Genomic DNA, 18,684 nt, shown 5'->3' with positions numbered 1-18,684 from the left:
CCCCGACTCTACTAAAAATACAAAAATTAGCCTGGCGTGGTAGCACTCACCTATAATCCCAGCTACTTGGGAGGCTGAGGGAGGAGAAGTGCTTGAACCTGAGAGGTGAGGTTGCAGTGAGCTGAGATCACACCACTGCACTCCAGCCCGGGTGACAGAATGAGACTCCATCTCAAAAAAAAATTAATAAAAATAAAAATAAATAAAAGCACAGACCCTACAGAAAAGACTGCCTGGGTTCAAATCCTGTGTCCATGACTCACTCCGAGCCTTAGCTTCCTCAGCTGATAAAAAAGAAAAAAAAAGGACAATAATAGTCTTTACTTCAGAGGACTTTTGTAAGAATTAAGTGAGTTAAGATGGTTATAACATATAGTTCTCCCAAAACAGTGCTTCATAGAAGTTTTCATTATCATCCCCCTTCCCACTTTACAGAAAGAAACACGGACCTGGAGAGGTGAAAAGTGACTTGCTTAATGACTTGAAAACCATCTTCCAGGAACTGTGCTTAGCACTGGTGGCAAAAACTGGCTATTTACCAAAGCGTTTCCTTTTCCTCCTGGCACATGGCTAAACTACATTTCCCAGCTTCCCTTTCACATGACTGGTCTGGACAATGAAATGTGGGCAAAGTGAAAGATGCCTCTTTACTACTCCCAGGCCTTGTCCCCAAACCTCCCATGCAATCCCTCACCACTTCTCACCCTCATTTGCCAGGTGGACATCAATGCCTAGGGCAACGGAGAAAAGATTAGCCTGAGTCCCAGTATGACTTAACTGTTATTGTGTTACTCTTGAAATTTCGGCCACCATAAAGTCAGTAAGACTGTATTTTTTATGGACTCATCACAACAATCATTATTCCTATTCAACAGTTGGGGAAACTGAAGTATAAAGAAGTCATGGTCAATTATTCAATGGTAGATCCAGAACTTGAACCAGCACTGGCTTAATACAGAGCTCAGGATCTTAAGTGACTTCTAAGATCATAAGACCAGTAAGTGCACCAAGATTTCTAACTTAGAGTAGATACATTTTATATAGAATTTGGTTAAGTATTCCTTAAAATATCACTTTAATATGCCACAAGAATAACCACAGAATAGTGTTATTTTAAAGTAAAAATATGTAAATAGAAGCCCAAAATGTTAAGTGGGGTTTTACAATCAAGAAGACACACCAGAATAAGATATTTTTAAAATACCATGTACGTTAAAGAGATCATACTTCCTTACCCTAATAGCCATGTACTACAAGTTTTAACTTTTTAATTAAAAAATTATTAAAAATATTAAATATACAACTTCTATTGGGTTTTACCTGAGCCATTCCTTTATACTGACAGTTACATAATGTGATTTCAGTTATATATGTAGTTATTGGTAATTTTTCAAAAATAGAATGTAATGAAAACTTCATTTCAATCATTACTGAACTGCACCTACATTAATAATGATATACCTATGAAAAGATGTATAACATATACTAGTATGCCAAAAAAAAAGTAAGTTACAAAACAGTATTTATAGTATAATTCCATTTGGTTTTTTGTTGTTGCTTTTTTTTTTTTTTGAGACAGAGTCTCGCTCTGTGGCCCAGGCTGGAGTGCAGTGGTGCCATCTCGGCTCGCTGCAAGCTCTGCCTCCCGGGTTCACACCATTCTCCTGCCTCAGCCTCCCAAGTAGCTGGGACTACAGGCGCCCACCACCATGCCCGGCTAATTTTTTGTATTTTTTAGTAGAGACCGGGTTTCACCGTGTTAGCCAGGATGGTCTCGATCTCCTGACCTCATGATCCGCCGCCTTGGCCTCCCAAAGTGCTGGGATTACAAGTGTGAGCCGCCGTGCCCGGCCTAATTCCATTTGTTTTCAAAGAACATATATGCCTATGTCTGTACTTTTTTTCTAAGTACATACATGTCTTATCTACAAACCAAAAACGTCTGGAAAAATATACAAAAAAAGTTTCCAGTGATAACCTCTGGGGAGTAAAACTGAACTTGTGATGTATACCTTTTGTTAGAATTTGAATTTATGAAAAGCACATATACCTTTAGAATAAAAAGTACTTTAAAATAAAGCTCTATCATTTACAGTAATGCAAAGCGATCCAACTCTCAAATTCCCACATAATCATGTTATGTAGTGAAGCTTTCTAGGCTGGGGGAAAAAATGTAACCCCTTATAATGAATATATAAATATATATAATTTCATCAATTTCATTCATTATGGGTATACATTTATACATCTATTTACAAGTAAGTCTGTGTAAATACACATATCCACACCTGCTAAATAAGTATGTTCTGGCCAGGCATGGTGGATCACGCCTGTAATCCCAACACTTTGGAAGGCCAAGGTGGGTGGATCACCTGAGGTCAGGAGTTCAAGACCAGCCTGGTCGACATGGTGAAACCCTGTCTCTACTAAAAAATACAAAAATTAGCCAGGCATGGTGGTGTGTGCCAGTAGTCCCAGCTACTGGGAGGCTGAGGCAAGAGAATCGCTTGAACCCAGGAGGCTGAGGTTGCAGTAAGCCAAGATTGTGCCACCGCACTCCAGCCTGGGCAACAGAGCGAGACTCTGTCTCAAAAAAACAGAAACAAATGAAAAAAGTATCTAATCAGGAGATTTTGGTAAGTTTTTCAAGCACACCCTTTTTTGTGAAACTGAGTTCTAACCTGAAGAATACCTGGGATTATATGGCGAAAAAACACAATATATTAAAATTTTAAAACAGTTCTTATTTGAGGCTCAAATTTTATGTTTTTGGGACTACTTAGACTTTTTCTTTTTTTTTCCCTGAGATGGAGTTTTGCTCCTGTTGCTCAGGCTGGAGTGCAATGGCGTGATCTGGGTTAGTGCAATCTCTGCCTCCCGGGTTCAAGCGATTCTCCTGCCTCAGCCTCCCAAGTAGCTGGGATTGCAGGCATGCACCACCATGCACAGCTAATTTTGTATTTTTAGTAGAGACGGGGTTTCTCCATGTTGGTCATACTGGTCTCAAACTCCCAACCTCAGGTTATCCGCCTACCTTGGACTCGCAAAGTGCTGGGATTGCAGGCATGAGCCACTGCGCCCGGCCGAGTGTCACTCTTAATTTTTTAAAATTAAAAGAAATTAAATTTCTCAATTCTGGAGGCTGGAAGTCCCAGCTACTCGGGAGGCCGAGGTAGGAGAATCACTTGAACCTGGGAGGCCGAGGCTGCAGTGAGCCGAGATCGTGCAGCCTGGCGGCAGAGTGAGACTGCGTCTCAAAAAAAAAAAATAGTGTCACTTATGTCACTCAGTTTGTGGTATTTTGTTATGGTAGCTCTAGCAAACTAATAGGAGAGGCCTCTAGTTTACACTATTTAAATTTTCTGATTATTTACTTTTTTTTTTAAACGCCTGGTGGAGTGCAGTGGCACAATCACAGCTTACTGCAGCCTCGAACTCTTGGCCTCAAGCAATCCTCCCAAGTAGCTGGGACTACAGGCATGCACCACCATACCTGGCTAATTTTTATTTTTTGTAGACATGAGGTTTCACTATGTTACTCAGGCTGGTCTTAAACTCTTAAGCTCAAGTGATCCTCCAGCCTTGGACTCCCAAAGTGCTGGGATTACAGGTGTGAGCCACCATGCTCAGCCTACACGAACTTTTTTAAACTAGCAGGGGTTATGTGAATAGTGAGATTACAGATATTTATTACAGAGATTATGCTGGTCCATATTTAAATCCTCTCCCCCTCGCAAAAAAGGTAAAAATATACAGCCATAAAAAAGAATGGAATCATGTCCTTCGCAGCAACATGGATGGAGCTGGAGGCTACACTGTTTTTCATCCTTTATCCTAAAAGAAGTAACTCAGAACCAGAAAATCAAATACCACATGGTCTCATTTCTAAGTGGGAACTAAACAATGAGTACATGTGAACATAAAGATGGAAGTAATAGACCAGAGATTCCAAAAGAGAAGGTAGAAGAGGAGGTACACAGGTTGAAAACTACTTATTGGGTACTAGGGTCACTTTGGATGATGGCTGCGCTAGCAGGCCAAACCTCAGCGTTACATAATCTAGCCATGTAACGAACCTGCATGTGTACCCCCGAACCTAAAATAAAATAATTTTTTTAAAAACTGGTAAGGAAAAAAGTATTAAATGACATAACTAAATATTCCAGACATCATTCTACCATATGTTGTCCAAGAAAAACCACATTTTACCTTACTGTTTATCATTTGAAATAAAATATTATGTTAAGATATTTTAAATTTTTACCAGTTCCACAAGGGAACTGGGAAGTAGAAACTGAAGAACACTTTTTTAAACAAGTCCTTGGGGATTAAAGAAGTAATAGCTACGAAGTATACAACAGTGTGATGAGTGAATCCTTCTCATATTGGGGTTAAAATGGTCTTTATAGCTACTGCGTACCACAAATCCAATCAAGTTAGGTATTTTGTACACATTATCATTTAATTCTCATTACAACCCATCACAATAGATGTTAATTAGTATGTCCCCTATTTTTCGGATAAGGAAATTCAAGATCAAAGGGATTAAATGGCCAAGGTCATACAACTAAGAAGTGAAAGTGCTGAGACTCAAACCCAAGTTCATGTCTTAAATCCCATGCTGTTTGATATTAAGGACCACGTGTGTTTAACAAATATTAAACACCTGCTATACACACACACTGTGCCAGATGTATAAGATAGAGCCAAGACCCAAGAAACACAGTCACTATTCTCAAAAAACTTAGAATCTCTGCCAGGAGCAGAAGCTCATGCCTGTAATCCCAGCACTTTGGGAGGCCAAAGCAGATGGATCACGAGGTCAGGAGTTCAAGACCAGCCTGGCTAAGATGGTGAAACCCCATCTCTACTAAAACTACAAAAATTAGCCAGGCATGGTGGCAGGCGCCTGTAATCCCAGCTACTTGGGAGGCTGAGGCAGAGAATTGCTTTAACCAGGGAGGCGGAGGCTGCAGTGAGCCAAGATCGCAGCACTGCACTCCAGCCTGGGCGACAGAGTGAGATTGTCTCCAAAAAAAAAAAAAAAAGCCTTAGAATCTCATCTTTAACATTCTGTTGCATGTATGTTTTTCCTAGGTTTTTTGTTGTTGTTTGTTTTTTGTTTGCTTTTTGTTTTTGAGACAGAGTCTTGCTCTGTCACCCAGGCTGAAGTGCGCTGACCGGTGCCATCTCAGCTCACTGCAACCTCCACCTCCCTGGTGCAAGCCATTCTCCCACCTCAGCCTCCCGAGTAGCTGAGATTATGGTTCCTGCCACCACGCCTAGCTAATTTTTGTATTTTCAGTAGAGACAGGGTTTTGCCATGTTGAACAGGCTGGTCTCGAACTCCTGACCTTAGGTAGTCTGCCTGCCTTGGCCTCCCAAAGCAATGAGATTACAGACATGAGCCACCGCATGCCCGGCCTTTTTTTTTTTTTTTTTTTTGACACAGAGTCTCTGGCACACAGGCTGGAGTGCAGTGGCACAGCTCACTGTAACCTCTGCTCCCAGGTTCAAGCAATTCTCCTACCTCAGCCTCCTGAGCAGCTGGGATTACAGGCACACACCACCACACTGGGCTAATTTTTGTATTTTTAGTAGATAACGGGGTTTCACTATATTCACCAGGCTGGTCTAGGCCTCAACCTCCCAAAGTGCTGGAATTACAGGCGTGAGCCACTATGTCCGTTCTTGTTTTTCCTGTCTTTGTCAATAGACTTTAAAGCTCCTCAAAACAGCTGGAGTATAAACAAAAATACAAAGAGCTTTGAGTCTCAGATCTGGAAAAATTCTAGCTTTATCATATACATCCATAAATTTAAATGCTGGATTCCTCACCAGTAAGAGGGTCTTGGATTAAGTGATATAAAGTAGTCCTGTGCTTATCCATAGGAAATATATTTCAACCCCATACCCCACCCCTGCCTGGCTCCCATAAATGCCTGAAACCACGGATGCTACAAAGCCCTATATACACTATGTTTTATATTTTTCTTTGCCTCCAATGAATTCCCTCTCTTGGAAATGCCTTATAAGTTACCATGCAAAAAAATATAAATGTATCTCATTTATCTGTTCTCCCCTACTCCCCACAAACCTATCTACCTCTCACGGGACTAAGAATTGGAAAGGCCTTAGTGCAGCCACCACCTAACCATAGAAATGATCCAAACTCACATACTACTACTTCTTTATTCTTCAGTAAAGTTCTCCAAACTAAAATGAAATATGTAGTTTGAAAATATGTAGTAAAAATACAGCTTTTTAAATATATCCTCTATGCTATTTCATAGCCACTTCACAGTGACCCTACTTCCCCATTTATAACTCACCCAGTTAGTTATTAGTATACAACTCTTAATCAAAAGTAAAAATGAAGGGCTATAGAACTGTTCTCATATCCCGTTAAGTGCCTTAAAGGCACTGTACTCAGCATTCCACATGCATTATCTTATTGAAACTGCAGTGTTTAATGAACTTGCCTAAAGCCACATCAGAACCACCAGGAAGCACAATTTCATTGTATTTTGTGTGAATGCCCTCCCCAGCACAAGAACAGAGCTGTACAATGAAGTGGTCTGGGTCACACAGCTAATTAAGTAATGGAGTTAAGGCTCAAAAACTCTTCAGTGTCTGATGAGAAAGCTCACACTCAAAACCTCCAAAAAACACTGCTTCGCATCACTGAAATTAAAGAATAATAATACAATATAAATAGAATAAAATGAGAATTCCTTGTTATATAATAAGCCAGTTTATCAGCTTTTTTTGGTGAAGGAAGAAAGGGCAACATAGTGATATCTTGTCTCTACTAAAAATTTAAACATTAGCCGGGTGTGGTGGTATGCACTTGTAGTCCCAGCTACTGTGGAGGCTGAGTAGAGGGAGGATCACTTGAGCCAGGAAGGTTGAGGCTACAAGGAGCCATGATTGCATCGCTGCACTCCAGCCTGGGTAACAGAGTGAGATCCTACCTCAATAAATAAATAAATAAATAAATAAATAAAAATAAAAATTGCCTCTGGCAAAACTGCACATATAGAGGCACAGGGTGTTTTTTTTCCACCACCCCAATGCTACCTCTATAACTCAGAAATGATAGTTTTATAAAGATAACTACCTGGCATTCAGGTTAAAATGACAACTGCACCCAGAATAGGAAAAACTATAAATTATGCATTGGACTCTGCAATCACCACCCCCTACTTGTAAATTTCAATGGAGATTCACTTTATTTCAAAATTAGAAAACTGATCTCAGAGTTTAAAACCTCATTTACAGCTTCAAAATATTTAGAATCTAGAATTATATAACAAATACTTATTTTCTTAGCATGCAAAAATTATTTACAAATCATTTAAAAAGGATGATCAACTTAACAGAAAAATGCCTGGCTCATTTTTGTATTTTTAGTAGAGAAGAGGTTTCGCCATGTTGGTCAGGCTGATCTCAAACTCTAGACCTCAGGTGATCCACCCACCTCAGCATCCCAAAGTGCTGGGATTGCAGGCGTGAGCCACTGCACCCGGCCTTAACTATTTCTCATTAAGGTAATGAAATAAGTTAATTTCTCAATACTTTCTTTCTTTTTTTTTTCTTTTTGAGACAGGGTCTTGCTCTGCCACCAGGCTAGAGTGCAGTGGCATGATCACAGCTCACTACAGCCTCAATCTCCTAGGCTCAAGTGATCCTCCCTCCTCAGTCTCCCGAGCAGCTGGGGCAACAGGTGCATACCACATGCAGCTAATTTTTTATTTTTTATTTTTTTGTAGAGACGGGATCTCACGATTTTGCCCAGACTGATTTTGAAATCCTGAGCTCAAGCTATCAGCCTGCCTCAGCCTCCTGAAGTGCTGGGATTACAGGTGATGGCATCCGGCCTTCAATATTTTCTTGATGAAAGAGAGGACTTATCATTAGTCCTAGATTATTATGAAAAACAGCAATATCATGATTAAATTTTTGTTCCTCCTCCCAGTACTGTGTTCTATTAATTAGATAAGAAATGGGAATGAACAAAAATAGACATTAAATCAAATGTTTTTTACTTTCTAAAAGTCAAAAATTCGAATGCTTTGTTTACCTAATCTACAAATATTTATCTTACTACTTCTATAAATAATTGAATAAAATCTTAAAGGAACTAAAAGAAATAATGGGACTTTTCACTACACAAAAGATAATTACCTATACAATGAAATGAGGTGAAATTCTTAGAGCAAATGTCTTAAAGTATGTCATACAACAAGCTTAAATTAATAATATGAAACAGTTAGAATGCCCCCACCCTAATAAACTACACACAAAACACGACTGGACAATTCACAAGAAACACAAATAATAAAATTCAAAAAAAGGCTGATGCGGTGGCTCATGCCTGTAATCCCAACACTTTGGGAGGCCAAGGCAGGTGGATCATGATATCAGGTGCTCGAGACTAGCCTGGCCAACATAGTGAAACCCCATTTCTACTAAAAATACAAATAATTAGCTGGGTGTGGTGGTGGGTGCCTGTAATCCCAGCTACTTGGGAGGCTGAGACAGGAGAATTGCTTGAACCTGGGACACAAAGGTTGCAGTAAGCCAAGATCACACCATGGCACTCCAACCTGGGCAACAGTGTGAGACTCAGGTCTCAAAGAAAAAAGAAAAAGAAATGTAAAATATTCGTTAGTCCTACTAATCAAGTAAGCAAAAACTTAGAACTAAAGTACTTTTTTTCAGTTGTTAAGATAAAGATTTTAGTATATTATACTTGACAAAGGTTTGATAAAACTAGACCTATCACACATTGCTAATGACATTACAAATTGATGCAGCCTTTTTAGGGAGTGGCATTTCAAAACTTTAATAAAAATAAGAGATCAGAGCTGGGCATGGTGGCTCATGCCTGTAATCCAAGCATTCTGGGAGGCCAAGGCAGAGGAGATCACTTGAGGTCAGGAGTTCAAGACCAGCCTGGCCAACATGGTGAAACCCTGTATTTTTAGTGTTCTACTAAAAATACAAAAATTAGTCAGGCATAGGCCAGACACGGTGGCTCACACCTGTAATCCCAGCACTTTGGCAGGCTGAGGTGGGCAGATCATGAGGTCAGGAGATCAAGACCATCTTGGCTAACATGGTGAAACCCCATCTCTATTAAAAATACAAAAAATTAGCCGGGCATGGTGGCAGGCGCCTGTAGTCCCAGCTACTCGGGAGGGAGGCTGAGGCAGGAGAATGGCGTGAACCCAGGAGGTGGAGTTTGCAGTGAGCCGAGATCACGCCACTGCACTCCAGCCTGGGCAACAGAGCGAGACTCATCTTGAGCGAGACTCATCTCAAAAAAAGACAAAAAACAACAAAAAAAAATTAGCCGGCCATGGTAGCGCACCTGTAATCCCAGCTAGTTGGGAGGCTAAGACAGGAGAACCGCTTGATCTCAGGAGGTGGAGATTGCAGTGATCGGTGGCCATAGAAGCCCTCCTGAGCAGCAGGCAGAACAGAATCTGCTATAGCAATCAGTCTGCCGGAGAAGCCTCTGCCCCTGTGGCCTGAGGTTCCACTTTCCCCAGGTGACACCATGGGCAGGTGGGCTGAAGAAGTGGGAAGGTCAAATCAACTGGCCCAGCCAGGATGCCTCTTTGATGATACAAGTGATACCGGTCTAAGCCTCCCCTCTTCTACAGGGGAAACTAGGTGTCCCAAAGGGTGCCCAGAGGCAGGGGACCTGCCACAGCAGTCACCTTCCTGAGAGGTTCCCTTTCTTCCCCTTGGTGAACTCCCTCCAACACACAGCTTGCCAGGAAAGCACCCTGTGTCTTACATGGGGGGATCCCACCACACCAAAACCCAGCCAAAGAAGCCTTTTGTCCCTTAAGGGTTATCACAACCAAAAACAAAAAGATACACAAATAGCAAGCCCCTAAATTCTGTTAAGAATGAAACAATGCTGCCACTCACACCTGGCTCAGATGCCAGCAGAAGGAGGGCACCGTCCAGAGACCAGAGACCACAGGAGAAGGGGGAGGACTCCTCCTTGCCCTGGCTGCACCTCCACCACTGTCACTGAGGCCTGCAGTACAGAACCAGCAGCTTCTTACCCACCCCAGGCCGGGCCGGGCCCCAAAGCTCTCCTACTTCTCCTTCCTGGCCCCTAGACTTGCTGCTGCTGCCACCATTAGCACCGACGCCAAAGGAATCAGCACTGCTGTCACCCTCCATGCACCTGCCCACCCTCCAAGGCTCCTACCACTTGGCCTCCACGGGTACCCTCCTACCGCTCCTGTTGAGCTGCCGTCTCCATCACCGTGGCCGCCACAACCACAGGAGATGAATCACAGAGCTGTGCCATCTTCAGGCTCCAACCTCCAGCTCACCACAGGGGACTCCTCCTTCATCAGCCTGGCTTGGAGCAGCTGGGCAGACAATGCCAGAAAAACCTACAATAGGGTGCAGAAAGTGGCAGTGTTAGAGCCTCACCCTGTCATGCTGCCCACTGGGTGGCTGGGACCAGTTTCAGCGAAGGCACTCACACCCACCCTCCAAAGTCCAGCCTCTCCTCCTAGACCAAGCTGGCCTCCTGACCTGGGGTGGGGACTGGAGACACCACAGTGTCCGCGGCTCCTTGGGGAGCAAGAACAGCAGAAACTCAGACCCAGCCAGTCCTCCCCACCCAAGTACCAGTTCCCATTCCTGACTCCTCCACCCACAGGACCCTGAGCCCCCGTGGTGCCCACTACTCCATGCCTGGGGCTCCCAGATGGTCCCCACAACACAGAGCAAGAGGGCAAGGGCCGGGTAACCATGGTGGGTGTGAGGGCCCTGCGGTGGTCAGAGGATTGCCGCAAAAACTCTGTGCACCCTCCGCGCTTCAAAACGAGCAGAAGTTGTTCACCCTCTAGAGCCTTGAGTCCGGGAAGAAGAGAAGGGCCCCTTCCTCAGAGGCCACCACTGTCGTGGCCACCTCCACAACCTGCCGCTGGAAGCAGCAGTGCAGCTTCCCCCCATAGCGCCCCTAACCTGCCCCCTCCACCACAAGCTTAGCCCCCGGATTGTGCCCACAACACACCCAGAGACTGCTGCAGGCAATGTAACCCTGATAGCGCCCCCAAACGACCCCTCTGCTCCTGGCAGTGTAACACTCGATAGTGTCCACAACCCATCCCTGCCACGGGTGTTGCAGCACCAAATAGCACCCCATTAAACCCGCCCCCCACCCGGACCACAAGCAGTATAGCCCCAGATAGCGCCCCCAGTCTGCTCCTGTCGCGGGCAGTGAACGCCCGGGGTAGTGCGCCCAACTAACCCCCCGGCCCCACCTTCCCCTTTCCCCCACGGACAATGCAACATTTCACAACTCCCCTAAAGCACCCCCGACTGCCTGCCAGTTAGCATTGTTGCTGACATTGTAGCTCACGATAGCTCACCCAACCCGCCCCCTGCATCGGCCAGTGTAGCAGCTAATAATGCCCCTAACACCCCACCACCCGCCGCTGGCAGTGCACGACGGCACACACAACCTGCCTCCCACCCCCCGCCACCTTAGGCAGTGTAGACTCTGATAGCGCAGCAAACCTGCCCCACTGCCAGCAATTCAACACCTGATAGTGCCACCCACCAGCCCCCCGCGGCAGGCAGTGCAGCTCCAAAAGCACACCAAACCCGCTCCCCCACCACCCCGCAAGGGGGCAGTGTGGCCGCAGAGAGCGCACCTACCCTGCCACCTTTCTACTACTCTAACAGAGATGCAGTCTCCGTCGCCACCACCAACCGCAGCCAGGCGAGCCACGGTGGCCAAGGCTCCAGCCGCCAGCGTTGGGCACGGTCCCCACCTTCTCCTAGACCTCGAGTAAAGAGGGTGGTTAGTGCCAAAAGGAAAAAAGGGTGGCGAGCCGGAGAAGGCATTGCATAAAGATGGTGAGGAAAAGATGTTGGGAAAAAAAATTGGGGGGTAGATGGAGGGGGAAAAACAGGGTGGTGAACAGGAGGGAGAGAAGGTTTCACAGAAAGATGGTGGGGAAAAAGTTTTTGGGTAGATGAAAGGGGGTAAGAGAGGGTTGTGAGGGGGGAACGGGGATGAGCATGAAGGAGAGAAGGTTTTGCGAAAAGACAGTGAGGAGAGAAGCTTTTGGGTAGATGGAGGGGGGGAAAGAGGGTGGCCAGTGGGAGAAGGGTAAAGAGGGTGGCGAGCGGGAAAGAGAAAAGGTTTTGCGAAAAGATGTTAGGCAGAAAAGAAAGTGTAGAAAGAAAAGACAGTGGGTAAAAAGTGTTTGGGTAGATGGAGGGGGAAAGGAGGGTGGCAAGCGGGAGGAGAATAGAAAGTGTGGCCAGAGGAAGTGGGGAAAGAGGACTGGGAAAAAGGCGATGGGGAAAATACTTTGGGGTAGATGGAGGGCAAAAAGAGGGTGGCAAGCAGGATAGAGGAAAGAAGAGGGCGAGCGGGAAGAGGGGAAGGCTTTGTGAAAAGATGGCAGGGAAAAATTGGGGAGGTAGATGGGTTAAAAGAGCGTGGTGAGCAGGAGTAGAGAAGAGGCTTTGCAAAAAGACAGCGGGAAAATGTTTTTGGGTAGATGGAGAAGGGAAAGGATGGCAAGGAGGAAGGGAAAAAAGGTGATAGGGAAACAGTTTTTGGGTAGACGGAAGGGGAAAGAGAGGGTGGCGAGCAGCAGGAGTGGGGAGAAGGCTTTGGGAAAAGATGAGGGAAATGTTGTTGGGGAGATGAAGGAGCAAAAGAGGGTGATGAGAGCGGGAGGCGGAAAAAAGGGTGGCCAGAGAGAGGGAGAAAAGACGGTGGGGAAAAGTTTTGGGGTAGATGGGTGGGGAAAACGGAAGTGAGCGGTAAAGTATAGAAGGCTTTGCAAAAAGGCAGTGGGGAAAAAATGGTGGGGAAAATGTTTTGGGGTAGATGGAGGAAGAAAAAGGGTGGCGAGAGAGGGAGCCAAAGACGGTCGGGAAAAAAGTTCCTCCTGTTACTGATTGTTTAATACTCTTCCACTCCGGTCAGAAAAAATAATTGATATGATTTCAGGTACATCCCTGTGGGTCTCAGAGCCGCCCCCTCCTTGTCTGCAAAGAGGGAGGTGCGGTACGCACCCCGGGGACCCCCTCCATCCTTGGGTCACTCAGCGTGTGAGTCAGCTTGGCCTTCTCCTTCACAGACAAGTGGCATTGTCACAAGAGAGCGTGGGCCATTCAGAGGACTCTCACCCTCATGAGGCTGGCATTGCGTGACACCGCGTTGGAGCCAGAGGCAACCTCAAAACGCATGGGCCCTGCTTCCCTCTTCTCAGAAATGAGGAGAACCTCTGGTAGAGATGACTTTTGGGGGCTCACTGGGTCGGTGCAGGAGGGGTGTCTGGGGCCGAGGTGGGACCCGGCTCTCAGGAGCCTCTTTACACTTCAGGTTGTCTGTGCCGAGCAGATCCTGGGCTGTTGAATCATGGTAGGCAAACCACAGAACGATCTTTTGGGGTGAAACTTCAGGCTTTGTTCACTCACTGGCGTCGTCAAACCACACCTGCAAAGAGCTGGCAAACTATTCCCTAAGCACAGAAATCGTCACGCTTATTTGCGGCCATTCCAAGACCTGCAGGTGGCTAGGGAGAGAGCCATAAGGTATTTCTTGTGGCGGGGGCGGGGGGCCCTCCCTGGCATTCCCAGGGCTGCCCCCAGGACCTGGAATCAAGCAGGAGAAAGAAGGACATAACCGAGAGAAGGCTTCCTCTCCGTGAGGCCGTGGAGTCCGGCCCCGGCGGAAAATAAACTTCTTAATACGATTGAGATCAACAGACAGGGCTTTTCTCTGTGATACATTTAAGCAAATTGAATGCAATTACCTCAATTGAATTCAGAGCAAGGCCTGCCCTGACCTTCCGCTGAAGCGTTCTGCCCGCTTGGAGAGCAGGCTGGGGCACACATGACATCATTTGGACAATTTGCACATATTTATACAATTTGTCATGATGCCGTCTGCACAGGCTGGAGGCTGCGAGGTTTGCCTCCAGCACCGCTGTGAAATCAGGCCTGTGAGAATCACGTGCTGGACATATCTCTTGTGTGTGCTATTTACTTCGAATTCAAGTGTACCTAGTCACTAGTGGGGGGAGTGGGGTGGATGTGTCTGTGTGTGTGTGTGTGTGTGTGTGTGTGTGTGTGTAGTGAGCAGAAGATGCAAATCCGTTGATACAAATCAACAAGCAATATTATGGTATAAGGGAGGGAAACAAAGCCAGCAGGTGCTATAATACATGTCAAAAAAAAATCTCTTTTACGCTTATGCCACTGTAAGACAACAGACAGCTGTGTAGAGGTGTGGCTTCAGCGACTGCCGAGGAAGGGTTATTTGCAGGTACAGCCATGGGATGTCAGAGGTGTCTCTATTCTGACCTCAGGCACTGAGGTCCTGCCCACGAATGGCGTGGTAGCTTGGGGAATATTCGAAGGAAAACAGAGAGATGTCTGGATGATCTGTTTTGTTGCAGGAAGCAAACCAGCATGATGCAGGCAGCCTGAACTGAGAAAAGGAGGTTTCCGGATTTCCAAAGACACACTGAGTTCACTGACATGTATCAGGGAGAAAAGCTCATTCAGGGATCTCCGCTGTATTACAAATTTTAATTTCTCCTGGTGTGGGAGTTCACAGCAGCCTTATGGAGGGAAATTCCTCAAAGCCTGCGTGTCATAAACTGAACTACAGGGTTTAGGGTCCTCAGGCTGCCCAGGGATGCTGGAGGTCCACAGGCCAACTGCAGGGAGTTGGATTCCCCAAATGAGCAAGAGGGTTCTGATGCTCAGGAAATAGATTAGTAGCTCCAGGCAGGTGTGGCTTCATGACCGTAAGGAAATGGAAGCAAAGAGTTGTTGGGCATGTAGAGCTTTCATTTCTTGCACATTTATTCAGAGACAGAGCGTATGAATTTTTGGTAGAAAATTCAATATTGCTGTTGATCTCAAATTCAAGTGTAGCTGGGCACACATGCATACAGCTGTTTACCTTGAATTCAAGTGTACCTGGGCTGCTGTTTACTTTGAATTCAAGTGTATCTGGGCATGCATGCATACTGCTGTTCACCTCGAATTCAAGTGTAGCTGAGCACACATCTGTTCTCCTGTTTATCTTGAATTCAAGTGTTATCTGGGCATGCCTCGTGCTGCTGTTCACCTTGAAGTCAAGTGTACCTGAGCACGCATCTGTTCTGCTGTTTACCTTGAATTCAAGTGTAGCTGAGCACACATCTGTTCTGCTGTTTATCTCGAATTCAAGTGTATCTGGGCATGCATCGTGCTGATGTTTACCTCGAACTCAAGTGTAGCTGGGCACACATCGTGCTGCCGTTCACCTTGAATTCAAGTGTACCTGAGCATGCATCCATACTGCTGTTTATCTCAAATTCAAGTGTACCTGGGCACGCATCTTTTCTGCTGTTTATCTCGAATTCAAGTGTAGCTGGGCACGCATGCATACTGCTGTTCACCTCGAATTCAAGTGTACCTGAGCACGCATCTGTTTTGCTGTTTATCTCCAACTCAAATGTACCTGAGCATGCATCTGTTCTGCTGTTTACCTCAAATTCCACTGTACCTGGGTACACATGCCATACTTTTATTGGTTAACTAGAACAATTTGTAAAGCAAACTATCATCATTTTCCCCAAGTTGTAACCCTTGGCAAATCATTTCCCCCAAGTTTCAACTTTGTTGAAATGGAAGCTAAGAAATTCCACACAATGTATATATTCCTGGTAAAGTTTGCCCAGTACCTGAGCCAGCACCTAGGGATGTAAGAGCAGACAGTGGAGGTTGGGGTACAGACAGATTTGGGTGACCCAGACCAAATCTGATCTTCTAGAACCAAGAAATCCCACAGAGACAGGACAAATTGGCCCGTTTGGGGCCAGCGTCCTGTGGGATTCCAGACGCTTATGTTATGTGTATTTTAATACAATTTTAAAAATTGGAAAATAAAACAAAACACCTAGAGCCATGATCTCTAAGGCCATATGTGTTCTGCCCCTATTACTCCTCACTTATTCCATTTCAGCCCCACTGGCCTTTTTCTGGCTCCTCAGACATGCCAAGCGCTCCCTGCCTCAGGGCCTTTGCAGTGTCTGTTGCCCTCACATGGAATGCTCTTCCCACAGATCTCTCTATGACTCTCTCTCTCTCACTTGCTCTGCTCTAGTGTCTCTTTTTCAGTGAGGCCTTTCCTGATCACCCTACAGAAAAGCACCCAGCAATATTCTCTATTCCTTTTCCTTGCCTTGTCTTGGTAGCACTTGCTCCTTGCTGACATATAGAAAGAATATGTGTTTATGCAATGGTGAATGTGATGACCACAGATTTTTCCCCAGCCCTGTTCTAGGAAGAGACTGGGAAATGGGTCATTCTTGTCCCCTATTCCAATTCTCTCCTTCTATAATGACTTATTTTTCCTTTTTAATGTTCTAACCTAATGTCGAGCAATTTCAGTTGATTTTTTCATAAGCTGGAAGGCCCATGAAATCTCTTTCTATGGCCATTATTTTCTCAAACACCGCAGTGTCTTTTTTCAGTGTTTTCCATATATAATGATATTCCTAGGAATATCTCCTTGGCCTTCCTATCTAAATTCACCCAATGTGGTGTTCTTCATATTTCAAGTGAATTCAATACTGCCTTCATAATTGTTGGCCCCTTTAAACTTTTATTGTCCCTGATAGGTAGGTGCTCATCTTATTGGTTAAATGAATGATTTTGGCAATTTTGCTTTTTAAATTATTTTTATTTTTATTTTGAGACAGGGTCTCAGTCTGTTGCCCAGGCTGGAGTGCAGTGACATGATCTCAGCTCACTGCAGCCTCGACATCCCAGGCTCAAGCAATCTTCCCACCTCAGCCTCCCAAGTAGTTGGGATTACAGACATGTGCCACAGCACTCCACTAATTTTTTTTCTATTTTTGTAGAGACAGGATCTTGTTATGTTTCCCAGGCTGGTCTGTAACTCATACACTCAAGTAATCAGCCCATCTGGGTCTCCCAAAGTGCTGGGATTACAGGCTTCAGCCACAATGCCCAGCCTAAAATGTCTTTTTGATAGAGTGATTTTGAAGATTAAGCAGGCTAGTGGGTCAAGCACGTAGTACAACATTTGAAGCCCAAAGGCAGGGAGTGTGAGCCCCAGGTGGTGGTGGCGGGGATGAAAGGAGAAGCAGGAGGCAATGGGGAATGAGACACTTGAGACTGGAACTCAGGGCTCTTCAGAGAGAGAAGCTTCCAGGTCCTGGAGAAGGGGCGAGACCCATGCGAGTCCCCTGGACGCTCAAAAGGAAGGGCCAGGTTTCCCTGACACAGCGGGCTCCGTGGTCTCCTCCCCTCCTTTTCACCTCAGGAGGGAGGGAAAGAGGGGAAGAGAAGGTCCTGCAGAGGAGGCAGGATGGCCGGTTGAGGGGGGCCTTGGGCGCTTTTTCCCAAGGGCTGCCTCCTGCGGCTGCCCCAGGGGCTTCCTTGAACAAGAATTCCCTGCTCACCCGCTGAGAGCCAGGGTGGGTCCTCTGTCCCTCACCATGAAGTTCAATGAGTATTGGAGAGTCCCCATGAGGTGAAGGGGCTTCAGCCCAACCATTGGTCCCTGCTGCACTCACTCTTCAAGAAGGACCACCAGCTGCCTGATGGTGAGCATGGAGCAGGTCTGAGTGGACCAGACTAGGGCCAAAAAACACACAAAATTGAAACACAAAGAAATACAAAACATGAACAGAGCAATAACAAATAATGAGATCAAAGCTGTAATAAAAAGTCTCCCAGTAAGGAAAAGCCCCAATATTCTATGGCTTCACTACTGAATTCTAACAAACATTTAAAGAACTAACACCAATCCTACTGAAACTATTCCACAAAATAGAGATGGGGAATACTTCCAAACTCATTCTATAACACCAGAATTACCTTTATACCAAAATCAAAGACACTTTAAAAAAAGAAAACTACAATATCTCCAATTAATATTGATGCAAAAATCCTCAACAAAATGCTAGCAAACCTTTAAGCAATACATTAAAAATATCATTCTTCATGATCATGTGTGATTTATCACACCCTTGTGATTTATCACAAGTATGCAAGAATGGTTGCAAATCAATCCAAATGATACATCACATCAACAAAATGAAGGAAAAGATTATATAATCATTTAAATTAAGGCATTTTAAAAAAGCATTTGATAAAATTCAACATCCCATCATGATTAAAAACCCTCAAAAACCTGGGTAGAGAAAGAACATTATTAACATAATAAAAGCCATATATGACATACCCACAGCTAGTATCATACTGACAAGGGAAACACTGAAATACCCTTCTCTAAGATCTGGAACATGACCAGGATGCCCACTTTCACCACTGTTATTCTCCATAGTACTGGAAGTCCTAGCAAAAGCAATCAGACAAGAGAGAGAAATAAATGGCATCTAAAGGGAAGAAGACAAATTATCCTTGTTTTGCAGATGATATAATCTTATATTTGTAAAAAACCTGAAGACTCCACAAAAACTACTAGAACTGATAAATTCAGTAGAGTTTCTGGATACAAATCAATATATAAAAATCAGTAGCTTTTTTTTTTTTTTGAGACAGAGTCTCGCTCTGTCACCCAGGCTGGAGTGCAGTGGTGCAATCTTGGCTCACTGCAAGCTCCGCCTCCTGGGTTCACATCATTCTCCTGCC

At 45.0% G+C, this 18,684-nt stretch overlaps 1 protein-coding gene across 1 annotated transcript in view; it reads right to left on the bottom strand.

Moving 5' to 3' along the window:
- Positions 1-14,342, bottom strand: part of LOC129530569 (uncharacterized) — a 53,562-nt gene extending 39,220 nt beyond the window's left edge. The window contains exons 1-3 of the mRNA XM_055377338.1: positions 14,256-14,342; positions 13,547-13,786; positions 10,324-10,424 (exon numbers count right to left, since the gene is read on the bottom strand). Of these exons, the coding sequence (XP_055233313.1) occupies positions 10,324-10,424; positions 13,547-13,786; positions 14,256-14,342 (428 nt within the window). The remainder of the gene's footprint in view (positions 1-10,323; positions 10,425-13,546; positions 13,787-14,255) is intronic.
- Between the last annotated feature and the right edge of the window lie 4,342 nt (positions 14,343-18,684).

Source organism: Gorilla gorilla, chromosome 22 (genome assembly GCF_029281585.2).
Source record: "Gorilla gorilla gorilla isolate KB3781 chromosome 22, NHGRI_mGorGor1-v2.1_pri, whole genome shotgun sequence".
Taxonomy (NCBI): Eukaryota; Metazoa; Chordata; class Mammalia; order Primates; family Hominidae; genus Gorilla; species Gorilla gorilla.
The sequence above is the reverse complement of the archived record's forward strand: the minus strand, read 5'-3'. Positions and strand labels throughout refer to the sequence as shown.